Here is a 15,130-nt window from a genome sequence, read left to right as displayed (position 1 = left end):
TCACAAAGACCAAAGGACCAAGCCAAAAAGAAGTTCAATTTATCAAGAAAAAAAACAAGCCAAAATTGTTACAGAGAACTCTTGCAAATTACTGTGAGCCATATGTATGAAGATTTCATCCATCAAGACGACAAACCTGAAGGAGAGTCTGCTCTTTCGCAGTATCCGAGTAAAGAGATGCAGCGATCATGCTCAAGGTGCATGGGACCGAAGGATCAAGGGAAAGCACCTGACCCACGCTGTGCAAAGCAAAGAAATTCAGAAAAAGAAGGAAATGACAATACACTCGTGTGAGAGCCTGAGATCAAAGAAAGCAAGAGGACGTAAAGACGCCAGTTCATACCATGAACACACGAGGCACTGACTGACCTAACAGCAGCAAGACGATGTTGGAGTCGAACGAAGGACTGGCATGCACTCCAAACATCGATGGAAGAGAAAAAGTCCCCGCTAATGTCCAGATAGCATCCACTTGATTGCACAACCTTTAACTGAATCTGAACTATCGAGAACTGCATTTGATTGCGTGCGAGACTAACTTCTCAATGCTAAATGGCTATTGGTACCAGACGTTGAGTGCATCACGTATCAACCTTTCTGTAGCCAGCGAACGAAAAGCTGGGCCAACATGTTATGCAAAGGGCATCGAATTCAAACTGTCGCCCAGCCAGTGCGGTGGCGCAACAGTGTTGCGTTGCATGTTGCCATTTTATTCTTCTCACTTGTGTGTCATACAATTCTTGCCACTTCTTTGTAGCGGGTTGGAAGATGTTAAAAATGGAAGACAAAGATGGGACAAAGATAGTCTCGCACCGCACGCCTACTATTATTATTAGAATCACTGTGGAATTAAACGTGAACAACTTAGCACCCACGAGTATACACAGATGAGACTGTCAGTGGTCGCAGTTTTCAATCATTGATGCTCTCTCGATAGAGGGCTTGTTGGTGATACGGCCATCTGATCTGTTATCATAGAGATGGTAAAATCGATTACGATTGTTTGATTAATCGATTAAAGGTCTACAATTAATCGATTAACCGTAATAGATTTTAGCCTTTCGATTAATCCAAATAATCGGTTAAACCCATTCGATTAATCGACTATGGCACCCCACACTGCCGCCCCAAACCTCGGGCCTTGGCCGCAGCGCATGACTGCAAGGCGCGCTATGCTGAAACACACATACCGTGCACGTCGCCTTTCTTACACTGCTTTCACTACAATGCATATTTCTGCGCTAGCAGAACGAGCCCGCAGTTGGCGGCGGCTATACCCCATAGAGAAAGATATGAACTCGCCCTGATCTCCGTCGCGTACGCCTGCAACGGCGTCCAACTCCGAACACTCCCCAACGCTTCAAGCCCTGGCAGGTGGCGGCTCCACCATGTAACACGGTAAAATGGGGCTCCACACCACATAACTAGCTTCGCTATGCCTCCATTTTTTCGATAGAGCTGCACAGGCTTTTTCAGCTAGGACAATGCTTCTTCAGCATGCTCGATTAAGGGTCTTTTGACAACTACAAAATGCTGTTAATTTTCTTAATTTCTTACACCACAAATACACTTGGAATAGGCATTAAGCATATGCACTAAATCAGGAGTGACGGGCAAAGAAGCCTTTTTGCAGCTTCATTTCTAGTGGTCTGGAGGAAGCAACTCAATCTAACATATTCAAATGAACTTTAACCTTGAGAGCTTATTTAAATTAAATAAGCTAGAAGACACTTGAAGAGCAGATCAAAATAGTAGTGTGATCCAACCTCGTCCGCATTGCAACTGCTAGCCGGCTTCAGTTCTCGGTGCGTGCCTCAACCGTGTGGTAACAAAACAAAATACTGTGTGTGTAACGTTGGCCGCTTGAAAATATTATTGAATGCCTACTGCAACCACAGTTCCCAAGTGCCCACTAAGCCATAATTATTCCTCTTTTGTGTCAGCAAAGGGCCCCTTATGCGTAAATAGGGCAACACGCAAATCTACGCAGCTGTTCACTTTGTTCGTGGTTCTGCTTCTGATCATGTTTAAATATAGCTTAATAAAACTTGTTGTTGGGCTAGTTGGTTATACATCATATACTTAGAAATTTTGGCGCACCCTCGACTCACGCAAACACTCACACAAGCACACACACTTACACCAGAGCAACACACACGACACGCAGCGCTCTATGTTTAAATATGTCTGAGCACTTCGTAATAGGCGGACTATTGAAACACCCACTTGTTGCCCAATTTGCATCTTTTGATACCTCGTGCGATTCTAAGTTCCTGCCATTCAATACCGTATTTATTCGTTTAATCAACCCACGTTTCTTTGAAAAAGTTGACACCATTCAGGGACGAGGGTTCATTACGCAGGAGAAAAAAGTCAAGGGAGTTATAACAGCGAAAATTTCACATGAAGGTATCAAAAAACTCGCTCACCAACTGCTGCTGGCCTTCAATTCAGTGGCAGGACTATGGAGTCTATTCGAAAACTTCGCTCTCCACAAGAGGAAACTGTCCTTGTTTTGGCTGTACCTTTTTTTGCAACCCAAAGCTGTACACGCAATATCTGCACAGCCATGCGGAACATCCCGGGATACCTGGCGCACGCAAGCGGGGGGCGAAAGAGCGTATCAGAGACACTGTTTCGGCAGGTGTCCCGGCACGTGCGGCACGGCTGTGAGGATAGCGCATTTGCCGGCCACTCTGAAAGTGTCGTCCAGCCATGCGGTTTCCATGCTCCAGTGCATGCGCAACCAACTTTAAGTGTAAAACCGGCTGATCATCAACGAAAAATCACAGCATATCCATGAGCTGAATTATGATGAGTGGGCGGAGCTCTGGAGGGAATCATCGGTAAACTGAGAGTCTTCTGTGTAATTCGCCGAGTCAATCAACATTTAAAGACGTGAGAAACGCTGTGTGTGTATGCCGTGCCGCTTGGGCCTACCGCTCTCATACGGCAGGATCTTGGTAGCGGTGTTGCGCAGCTTCACGTCGCGCCAACAGCGAACGAATTTTATTCCAATGCTCTCCTTAGCACACGCCGGCGCACTAATTCGAATAATTTCCTTCCACCAATTACACTACCATATGTGACATCATTCCTATTAAAACATCTCGCATTTTTCATTATCAACTACAGGTACCGCCATCTAGTTTTATAACATCACGCATCTATTCATCAACTACAAGTACCACTATCTAGTTATATAACATCTCGCATCAACTACCGCTATCTAGTGAACACTGCAAGAACTAAACCAGAAGTGGCTACCTACTATTACTACAACTACATACGTACCTCAGAGAATGTACAGACCCACGCCTTTAGGAGCTTCGCCCCTAAAGACGCAGTGTCAGATAGAGGCGCACACATGTTGCGGGTGCACGTTGCGTCATCGGCACAGTGGGTGCGAATGCGGTTTGTTTTTCTATGGGAAGCAGCTCATGGCAAAGATTGTGTCTGTGCCTCATTCCCTCCCGCGGCGTTCACTCTCCTCCCACTGCGCATGCGCGTCCCCTCCCCTCTCTCCCCCGAGTCAGCAACGAAGGCAAAGTTTCCGCAAGACAAAGCATGTCTGCTTTGCTCGTAGTCGTTGATCGTCGGTCTTGCGGTATTCTGCATTTCCGTAAGACAGAGCCTCTGCTTTGGTTAGCATGGGATCACGTTCGATGTCTCTGGTGTGTGCGCTGAGAGACCGGCTGTTTAGCAGTGCTATAATCATAGTCACCGGCAGCGTTGCTCAACGGCAGCGTTCACGGCAGCAGTCGCTGGCATCAAGCGATGGTCACCGGCAGTGGCAGTGTCATGTAGGGGTTCTGAATGTTGATGCAGCTGCTTAAGGCGATGTAGATGAGTTTCTATGGGTGCCATTTACCATCTACCTGCTGCTTCACATCCCTCATAGTTCCCTTTTGCGGGATGGATGGATGAAAAGCTATATTATATGCATTCATCATTGATGAACGGGTGAAGTCTCTAGTCCGGGACCCCATTGGCTTGCGGTACAGTCCCTGTGCAAGCCACCAGGGCTTCTTGGACTGCCCATTCTTAGCTGAACAGTGCTCCCACCCATCTCTACTAGATGGTCTAATTTTTTTTTGCTTCTTTTTCGCACCGCTGCGCTTGCATGGCGATGTAAGCTGAAGTTTCTTTGTGCGTTAGACAAATGGCACTCTGCTGCAAAAGACGCGAATTTAAAAGGGTCAGTAAACAGGCACCAACTTTTTTTTTTTCCGGACAAGCTCACCATTTTGTACAGTAGACCACGGCAATCACATTTGCCGAATATTGCAGCACTGTGCAGACCTGCCATTTCGAAAAAAAAAAAAGGTGCCTGTTTCGCTCGCCTGACCAATCCTTCTCGTGCACGCAATTACCACGAAGACAAAAATTCCTCTCAATCCGTGTTTCCTGCCTGCGCCGCTATGACACGTGCTCATTACAGGAAGCCCTGCTCGGTCATTTGTTGAGCACCAATGATGTATCATGGATGTCGTGCCACGTTGCTGATGTGGGCGGAGTCACAATGACAGGATAGTCCCTCACAGAAAAGGGCGGCAAGCGGCCACACGAAAATTTGACACTGGCTGAAATGGTGTTCCAACCCCTGTAACTTTATTATTACAGCCAGTATGCATAAAATTCTTGCGGCAGTATGTTCACATAGCAAAAGTGTGCATATTTTTCTTCATTAAATTTTTGGACATTGGGGTTGTTTACTGGCACTTTAAATTTCAACCAACGTTGTCTATGCTCGCACTGCTCAAAACTGTTTAGCATAGTTATTAAGCTATATTTTACCTTTTATTGTGCCATTATTTTGTGATATAATGCACGGTTTAACATTGTTTCGATTGTCAAAGGCACTGGCTATCACACCAAAATAAAATGCATAGATACATTAAAAACAAATTTTTTTTTTCCAAGAACCAAAGTGGGAATGGGTCCATAATGCGAGTTGGTTCACTGCACAAGTAATTACGGTATATGATGTGTTAATGAGACTCATTCTTTTACATCACATTCATAGAGTGTTTTTTTTTTTTTCAAAGCTTTTTCAACACATATTGTGGCCCAAATAATAACAAAAAAAACATATTGTGGCCCAGTGATAGAACACCTGCTTGCCATACTGACGGCCTGGGTTCAATCCTTGCTCGGACCTGAATATTTTATTACTACTTTTTTCGCATCTTGCTCAATTTTTCGGTCTGGAAAGAGATGATTTTTTTTCTCACCACCAACAACGCTCACATTGACACCAATGCCGACACTGGAATTTCTGTGAAATACGTTTTTTTATTGCTTTCACATTAAAACTTATTTTGTTTATTATGTCGACAATACAGGTTCTTTTAAAAAATTGTAATCTGGTAACAAGATTTTTTTTATTTAGGTCATCTATTGCTCTACAAAAGTTTAAAGAATTGTGAAATCGAGGATAACATTATTTCATCACACAGCTAAACTGGAATGGCCTTTCCAACCACATTGCTACTACAGTGAAAGCTCATTAATTCGTATCGTGCTATTTTGAACTAATGCCGTAGTTCCAGCAGAGCCCCATGTTTCAATGGGGGAAAATTTTAAGATAATTCGAATGCAATGGTATCTACACTGGCCGATTCGAACAGGGAGCCTCTGGTTTTTATTGCTCCTTGTCGAAGCCGTTCCCTATACCGTATTTACTCGTGAAATCCTCGCACTCGCATAATTCTCACACCCCCACATCACCCAACAAGAATACAATTTTTTTTTTTCCTCGAGTAATTATCGCACCCTCGAATATTGCCGCAATAATGTCGTCTGCTCGTTCCAGCCATTGATGATGATAGTGCACGCCATCTGGCGTCATCTTTTAAGCATCAAGCATACTGTTATTGCACGGAGATTCAATCCAAGCCAAGCCAAAGCGGCAAGTGCGCATTGCAGCGTGTTTTGTATTTTGTGTCGGTAATATTGTGACATTATGGGGCGATACTGAAGCTACACGGCTGCTTTCAAGTTGAAAGTGATTGATCATGCACTAAAGAACGGCAACAGGGCCGCCGGTAGGCCCTTCAGAGTCGATGAGTTTTGTGTTCGCTACTGGTGACGGCAGCTGAAAGCCACCAAGACGAGTTGGGCAAGCCGTGTGCTTAAGACTGGGATTGACGGTAAACTTTATTTCTTCAGAAAAAAACTGGACGATTCTGTTAAATAGCCATCAGCCCAATACTGACATCCTACGCTTACGTTTTGAGGGCTCTTGTTGAGCGACGAACGCTACCGCTACACCCGCAACACCCACAAGCTTTGCGTATGGTATTTCAATTCTCGACTATTTGATTGCACTTTTTGTGTCTGAAATAAATCTTGCCTTGAGTTGAACTTCTGCTTTTATTGTTAAGGTAAATTTTAATTAGTACTTCTCAAAGCTTGCTGTTAGTTGCTGGTGTGAGAATGCCGATTTGCGGCCACTTCGTTTTCTTGTTCGCTCTGTATGTTTTCGTGGAAAGTTTTCCCGCGTAATTCTCGCACCGCCCAAATTTGCATCAGTTTTCCACAAAAAAAAAGTGCAAGGATTATGGGAGTAAATACGGTATATCACAATGTGTTGCAAAACCAAACCTAAGCAAATTTACTTGAGATGCAAAAGAATGAAAAAAGCAGTGTTTCTCAGCAGATGAGACTTTGGACACTGCTCCTGCGCAAGCTGCAAATGATGCTCTTCGGATCGCCGTAGAAGAAATGCAAGCAAGGGCAAATTACTGCTTACTTTTAATCTTGATTGCATTCACAAGCATACTGTGCGGACGCCCAAGGGAAGTTGTTCAAGGGTGCCCACCAATGAGGGGTATCTCGGAGGTGGTGCTTTCAGAGGAGAGCTTGGTGTGCAGTCCTTCCCGATGGCGCACCATGGCCTCGGCAGCCAACCACTCGGACAGGGTGGCCTCGTACTGGGCCTGGGTGCTGGCATCTCGTTCCTGCCGCTCCTTGGGCATGCTGGACAGTGCATAGTGGCCCAGCAGGTATGGCCACACCTGTGCAGCCACCCACAGGCACTCGCTTCAAGGTGAAAGGCAGAGCACAATAGGAGGGCACAAACAGTCGACACACCCCCAAAACATTCAAGCATCCACTTTAGATGTATTTATTTCAAGATTGACAATTGATTTGTGGGGTTTAACGTCCCAAAACCACCATATGATTATGAGAGACGCCGTAGTGGAGGGCTCCGGAAATTTTGACCACCTGGTATTTATTTCAAGATTGGCTCAAGAAAAGTACTCCATAGTCCCTCCAGTTTTTGAGCAAACAATTGGAAATTGTCATCACATTTTCTGTCCACTGTAAAACAAGGCCCCCTACCAAACATCTCTGAGTACCATGGACTGAACTAAATGTTGAAAAAAATAAAAATTGGCCCCGTATGTGCATTTAATCTGCAAATGTCGTCGAAAGACGATAGTGTTGCGTGTGGAGAGAGTGAACAAAACATTTATTTGATGTTCTGCTCAAGAAAATCGGTGAATGGTATTTTGGAGGCGCAGCGTAGAGTGCCTCGAGCGTGCAGCAGAGGCGAACAAGCGCATCAAGTCACGTCACACGTGAGACATGACCGCCATCTGGCAGTTTTTTTTTTCAAAAACAAAGCGCGTGGCTCTGAGGCGGGTGTGCGCGCCCGCCTCAGAGGTGATAAGGTGTAGAACGCAAGGCGACGGGTAGGTGCCACCACCGTCTCGTTTTAGCAAAGCGTTGGGAACACTCGCCTTTTCGTGCAAGCGTTGAATGGTCAGCGCAGCGTGATAAGCGCTACGGTCCTTAAAATTACTTATGTATGCCTTTTGTAGTAAAAGGCGCACATGCAGAATACATACGTGTCGTTATGTTGCCCCAGACACGCGCAATAATTGCTTTTTAATAGACAATTGCACAAGTATGAACGCTGAATCTTGAGCAACATATGTGGGCGCTGCGGATGGGCTTGGCCGTTTCAGATACCCAATGCTGTTAAAAATGAACAAACAGACAAGTGTACAGACAGACAGACCAAAATTTTTGCGTCGAAGGTCCCCAAAAAAGACTATCGTCTTTAAAAAGTAACGTTTAAGCTTCCATGTCTTGTGTCACTAAGCTGGAAGACCGAATCATCACTTCAGGAACTTTGCAAGCTGTTGTTACAATTGAGCATGTTTCTTTATATTTGGCTAGTCTAGAATTGCGGGTACTCCCAATTCATCCAGTTATTTTACCAGGCTGACAACGGAGGCTGTTCGTTCTTTCTTTTTACTCAACCAGGGCACTGGAAATGGCCTTTTTCTTTTTTTTCTAATATGGTGCACTGCAGGTACAGACCACTACATAAAATAGACAGATCTAGTAGCTTTTACAACAACCAAGTAATTATAATGTAAATGTGACTTCTAATAACATCCCTTATCTGTTGTCTGTTAGTTCTCAATAAATTGGGTCCAACAAAAAAACAAACTATAAATTAGGCAAACTGAAACTTCAGCGCACACAACATGAGGACTAGGCAAGGTGAAACGTTCTCCATAGAACAGAGCGCACAAAACACGGGACAGAAGGAGATCAGGACAAGTGCTTGATCAGGAGGAGCGCTTGTCCTGACCTCTTTCTGTCCCATATTTTGCGCGCTCTGTTTTATGAAGAACTATGAATGACCAACACACCCAAACCTTTTTCCTTTTGAAGGTGAAACGTGTATTCACTGGTTGAGACTCGATTTTGCCTACACAAAGTATTTCAAGCACAAGATCAACCAGTCAGACTCACCCCTGTGCACCACATATAATACTCGGGAAAATTTTAAACACATCCTCTGTTCCCATTATAATGTAGAACGATAAATTCTGTGAGCAGCACTGCATTTGCAATGCTTCTTGAGCTTGGAACTGTAACAACTTGTCGGCCCGTAGCAACACAGTGGTTGGCAGACGCATAACAAGGAAGGGAATTGCATGTGCTTTTGAGGACCACTCAACTGGCTAGGTGGTTTCAGAACCGCGCAGCTACATTTTTAGAGAATCGACCTGTTGCTCGACCGCACCAAAAAAAAAAGGAAGGTGGAGGGCAGAAGAAGTGTATTCGTAAGCATGCAGAGCAATGCTAAATCTGAAAACCAAAACTCAACCCGACCGCTCAATGCAAAAATTTGGGTCAGTTGGTGGGTGTAGAACTGTTGCATCTTGGAAAGCACTAAAGAAAGATTGTACAGACATGCCCAGAACCCACACAGAGGCTCAGACGGTGCTACTACTTGCAATGCCGCTTTAGATACCCTGCTACTTTCGCATACAATGCCAATGAAGGTGTACTCACTCATTTTTCAGGTCTTTTGTGTTTCTTCCACTGCACTAGCTAAGATGCATAAGTTCCCAATGTAAGTGTACTGGTTCTATACATGAACCTCCTGTGCCACGTATGTGTACACCCGTGAGCAAAAGTATACAAACCATGGAAGCTCGAGCTGAAATCGCCGCCTAGTCAGAAGCAGTCAAGAACATTGCTTTGACGGAACAGCTGTCAAGAACAATGCTGTCACGAGACAAATGCTACCGACAGCAAGTGCCAAAGATGGCAAGGGTCCGTATACTTTTGTTCACAGGTGTACATCTAATGCAGATGCTTTAATTTACATGAAGCAATGTGTTCATAATAAAGCAGTCATAATCACATGAAGGGATATCCTGGAGCATGACAGTTCAGGGTGTTTAAGATCAATCAAGAAATATCCCTGAAACTCTGATAAGGGCCTCTGTCCCATCTTTCCATGAGCTATTCTCTAGTTAACATTGTCAAAATGTGTATGCATTTTCTGGGACTTACAGGGCCTTTATTCAATGTAATATCAGAAATAGAGAAACAGAAATCCGTAGACACCAATACGCTTGAAGCACATTACATCATGTACTTGCATGCTATCGGATATCCCTTTGTGAGTTGAAATAAAAGGCAATACTTTTTTTTTTTTTCACTTTTGTAGGCCTGAGATGTTAGTACTGGCTGTTGCCCAATTTGCACCCTTTCTTTGCTTGTACACATTACTAGTGTCAATGCTTTGCAGTTTGTCGTTTCATGTTTTATTTTCTTTCTATTTAATTTATTTGTATGATGCTGTTCACCCATTCCAGCAAATTTCTCTACTGAGCTATTACAATTTTTTTGTATTGTGTTTACGTGCTGACACACCTGCTGCTCCGTTTTAGCCCAGTGTACTAAGCTCTCACTGCTCAGTGGTTCTTTCTGCTCCCACTCTGGCCCCTCCTGGCAGTGTGTAACAGAATGAAATAAAATGAAAAAATAATTATTACAGCTTTGAACTAGAGGTGCCAAACCCATTTCCTCCTCACTTTTTTCTTCTCCTCCTCTTCCAGTTTCTTCTCCCTCTTTTTATTCCTATCTAGGTCCTACCTCTTGATGTGTTTCTTCCTCCTCTTTTTCTCTTACTATTTCGTGCTTGTTTCCTCTATTTTTTTTCTGATTTTATAGTACCGTAATTACTTGAATCTAACGCGCACCTTTTTTCCGGTTAAGCGAGTTTATAAATTGCATGCGTGTTAGAATCGAGTACGAACAAAAAAAATACGGTCAATCTATTGCCATCGGCAAATCCAAAATGGCCGCCCCCTACGTGCGTTGGCATGGCGCGTCGGCCATTTCTGCCTATGTGTTTCCCATGTGCGGCACTTCGTACGTGTGCTGAGGAGTTCGTCATCTAGTAGTGCATTAGCATCGATGGCGTGGAAGGGCCGACTCCAAAAACTCGATAGCACCACGATGCCGCTTTTAAAAGAAAAGTTATGGCGTATGCAGAAACGGACGGAAATCGAACCGCATCGCGGTCGTTCGGAGTTCCCGAAACGTGCATGCGGGACCGGCGGAAACAAAAGCAGAAGATTCTCGACAGCAAAGCTTCACGCAAAGGCTTCAGTGGACCACAGCAGGGTCGGTTTCCGCAAATTAAAGAGCTGCTCGGCGAGTATGTGCTTGAGCAGCGAGCGGCACAGCGGCCCGTGACGACAGAACTGCTCCAAGTGCGGGCTATGCAATTAGTCTTGGAAAAAGGTCTAATGCAGAGCCAGTTTAAAGCGAGCAGGTGCTGGCTAACTAACTTTATTTAGAGGAAAGGCTTTTCCCTCCGAAGGGGAACATGCATATGCGAAAAGTTTTGCGGAGGAGTACGATGAAAAGCTTCACAGCTTTCAGAGGTCCGTCCTAAACTTGCGGCGCAACAACGGCTACCTGCTTGGGCAAATCAGGAATGCCCATCAGACGCCTCTTTACTTCGACATGCCTGGCACCACAACCGTCGAGAAGAAGGGCGCGAAGCAAGTTCGCCTGCTGACATCGGTCCACGGTAAAACTACCGTGACGGAAAGCTCTGTTACACGTCAGATGGGCACAAGCTTCGCCCGTACCTCATATTTAAATAGAATACGCTCCCGAAAGGAGTAGTTTTTTCGAGTGGTGTGATCGTGCGGGCCGGCGAGAAAAATGGGTGCGCGTTGCAATTGATGTCTTACGTTTTTTTTTTTTTTTTTTTCGCGGTGGAAATCGGGTGCGCGTTACAATCGAGGGCGCGGTAGAATCGAGTAAATACGGTACATAGTTTTGTTTGCATTGCAACGAGTGCACCAGTTACTTTCCTTGCTGGTCATGACGAGTAATCCTCGAAGAACAAGAGCAAGAAGATTTCTGCACAGCACGAGTGCACACTCATCTCACCAAGCACTGCGAAGTGACGACAACAGCCCCATGTAACAGCACATTCTCCTAAAGTGTTCTGCACTTAAAGTTGTCACCCTCGTGACAACTCTGCAAGGGGGTGCATAGTGAAATACGAACCAGATGGCGGACTTCGTGCTCAATGCCCCCGAAGTAGACGAGCCGGTGCAGTTGCTGGGGATCATCCAGGCGTCCCGAAGCCGACAGGCGCTGCCATACCGCCTGCGTCAGGCCAGTCTCGGCGCCTTCTCCCGACACAATCGTCGAATGCACCAGCCCCGACAGGTGCGTGCGCACCGTCCGCAGGTGCCGACAGTGTGCCAGCCCTGCAACAAATGTCTCGGCTTTTCATCGCTACATGTCAAATAACTTCTGTCTGGGGAAGCACTGACAGATTGAAATGTGTTTTCTACCATAGGAAAAATTCCAACTAAAGCCAGTTATGAAACAAAAGATCATCATTATGAGGTTCATATGTGAGGTTCAGCATTGAGGTTCAGCAGATCATCATTATGAGGTTCATATGCGAGGTTCATCATATGTGAGGTTCAGCATTGAATTCAAGCTAATCAGCCTAATTAACCAAACACTGAGCATACTTTTTTTTTCGCAGGAACTATTTTCTTCTGCGAACTCCCACACCACTTGTATCTACAAAGTGCTTGTGTCACATGTTTATTTGTCTTTCACATGTGCTGCGCTGCAGGTTTACCTGAGCACTACACAGTATTGTTGCCTTGTTGCTCTCTGCAGTGCGGCTTGGTCGTGTGCCACATTGTTGAAGAACGAAGAGCATCCTTTCATCTTGCATGTGTGAGGACCTCATCCCCAGCTATGCTGGTCGGGATATGATGCAGAGAAAGCATTCTTGTTTACGAGACCATGAAGACCCAGCTCGTCTCACGTGTGTGCTTCTCCTCTCATGCTTGCCGACGCTTCCTCTTCTGTTGGTCCGCCCGTGCTTGCACTAGAAACAATATTCTAAGCCACACAGTGAAGGTAATCGCCAAGTTTTAGGCGGCAAAGCTTTTGGCCAGGTCTTGCGACGTCTGTGCCTCCTTTAGTGCAGGAACAGATGTTACCACCTGAACCTCTGAACATGTCGTACAGTCGAGCCCACATACAACGGCCCCACTTAAAACGAACTTTCGCTTAAAACGAACAATATCCGTGTGACCCTGAAAATATACATTGGTTCAATGGCACAAAATCGCACTTGCAACGAATGTCTTCGAGCGCCGCTAATCGGTTACAGCGAATGGAGTCGGCGGTCTGCCGACTTCCCTGGAAACCAATTTCGACCACCGATCAGGCATCGGCGAGGTGCCCATACATTCTCATTTGTAAACACCAACCCTGCCTTCGCGACTCGCCAGTTGCCGCTCTCCCCAACTCATGGAGGAAGGAAAGCTGTTTTCTTCCTCTATGCCCCGACTGCTTTTTGCTACGCACCCCTCCATCCTTTGTCCCCTGCTACTCTGAGCACCCCACATCTCCAGACGAGGCCCGTGTTTTCACACTGCCACCAATCTTTCAAAGACCGATCGGCCACCTACCCTGTTTTTGATCCCTGGTACTGTCGTTGGCGTCACCGGCCTGGAGTGACCATACCATTTGCCAACATCGTTGGTTACTGACTGTATCCGATAGTCTCCGTCTAGTGCACGCGCGTATGCTACCCCACCGACTCTAATAACTTGCAATTCGTTTCGCGTTTAGGACTTGTTCTCGCTCACTTCGCACTCGGCACAGCATGCCTTCCGTGCGCAGGCGGAAGCGCAAAAATGGCTGTTAATATGCGCAGAACGAATCGCGAAATATTGAAATTCGTGAGGCCACGCAAACCCGCCGGAGCAACAAAACGATTTTTTGACCACGGCCACCAATTCTTCGAACACCACCGCGCGCTCCGATCCAGGAGGCCATACTTGGACTTCTGCACGCGCAGGCACTCTTTCCAAGTTTTTCTACGTGCGAGTTTCGCGGACCTTTCAAGCAAGCTACCCAACCTGCCTCCTTCCCGTGTGTTTTGGTTTTCAAGGTCGCCCTTCCGCCGCGTCCTCCTTTCTCCTTATCGCAACTCCTTGCCCTTCTCTCGCAACACTGCTCTCCTCTCTTGATCACAATCCCTTCGCCCGTCTCCACCGCTCCGCGACACCTGCCAAGCTGGCTCGAATTAGTTTCGTTTTCTGACTGGAAATGGGCCCAGAGCTGTTCGACGCGTTCTGGGGTGTGTGTCACGTGTGCGCGTCTTGCTCGCTCTTGCTGTGCGTGTGCGGTCATGATGGCTGACGGGAGCACTAGCACGTTTTTTCCTGCCGCTCAACAAAACGTCGAAAGTGTGACCGCTTGGCTTGAGCATAATCCGCACGTTAGGTGCCGCGTTGCGGAGCGCTTGCTCATAGCTGTTGACCACCTGGCAGCCAACTTGCCGCTTCGGGCGTCCCGGTATTCAGCTGTGGAGATGGTGAACACTTCGTGGACGGTGGTGATGGCTACATGCACGCAAAAATGTTTTCGCGAGGCCGACTTTGTCGACGCCTGGCCCGATGCCGAGCCTGAAGCTTCCAAACTGCAGCAGCGATTTGTGGCAGTGCGTCGTCGACTCTCACCTGGGAGAGCGGGTGGGACATCTGTTGCGATGGTTTAATTATGGCAGATGATGATGCCGACACTGTGGAACCGTGCACGGATTGGGGCATTGTGAATGAAGTACGTGGCGAGAGCAGTTTGAAGGAATCGGATTGCGAGAACGACGAAACTTTGGAGCCAGTGCCTCATGCAGCTTATGCCACGGGCCTCTGCGAACGAGCACCCTGCCGTTTTAAATGAACTCGAGACCGCCCTTATCGCTTCTGCTCTTCGAAACACGTGCATCACAGACTTTTCGGGGCTAAAAAAGATTGTGTTTTCACTCGCGACTTTTTTTAAAAACTGTGTTTCATTTACTACAAACTTCAGGATGCAGCGAATGGATGCCACGTCACACTCAGGTTCGTTACAAGCGGGCTCGACTGTACTTGTCAATTCTGCCTTGTTCTATTGTCATGAGCTTTTCAAGCTGACTCTTCATTTTGTGAATCTTCTCTCGCCACTCCATGTACAGGCCAAGGAACTCCTTTCCCACCAGCTTGCGGAAGTAGCCAATCAGGTTGTCCAGCTGTTGCAACCCTTTCATCTGCAGGCGCTTTTCACCAAGCTAGTCCAGCAAGGTCTTCCTGCCTAGAATGCCGTCATAGTTTGAGGGAGCATCTTGGCATCAATGTCCAGAGTGTATAAGCAATAGATGCGTCTTCTATGTGCATCCAAGCGAGGACTCTGCATGAAGAGAAAGTACCAGAGGAAATGGCAACTCTTCACTCCAATACTGAACTATTTCTGCCTCATAGAACTGCAAGATTCA

At 46.2% G+C, this 15,130-nt stretch overlaps 1 protein-coding gene across 2 annotated transcripts in view; it reads right to left on the bottom strand.

Moving 5' to 3' along the window:
* The window catches only part of LOC119167945 (small G protein signaling modulator 1), a 301,398-nt gene that overhangs the window by 106,552 nt on the left and 179,716 nt on the right, over positions 1-15,130 (bottom strand). For both annotated transcript variants that reach the window (XM_075891022.1, XM_037419412.2), the window contains exons 13-14: positions 11,848-12,053; positions 6,824-7,019 (exon numbers count right to left, since the gene is read on the bottom strand). In XM_075891022.1, coding sequence (XP_075747137.1) covers positions 6,824-7,019; positions 11,848-12,053 — 402 coding nt within the window. The remainder of the gene's footprint in view (positions 1-6,823; positions 7,020-11,847; positions 12,054-15,130) is intronic.

Source organism: Rhipicephalus microplus, chromosome 3, assembly GCF_043290135.1.
Source record: "Rhipicephalus microplus isolate Deutch F79 chromosome 3, USDA_Rmic, whole genome shotgun sequence".
NCBI classification, from domain to species: domain Eukaryota; kingdom Metazoa; phylum Arthropoda; class Arachnida; order Ixodida; family Ixodidae; genus Rhipicephalus; species Rhipicephalus microplus.
The sequence above is the reverse complement of the archived record's forward strand: the minus strand, read 5'-3'. Positions and strand labels throughout refer to the sequence as shown.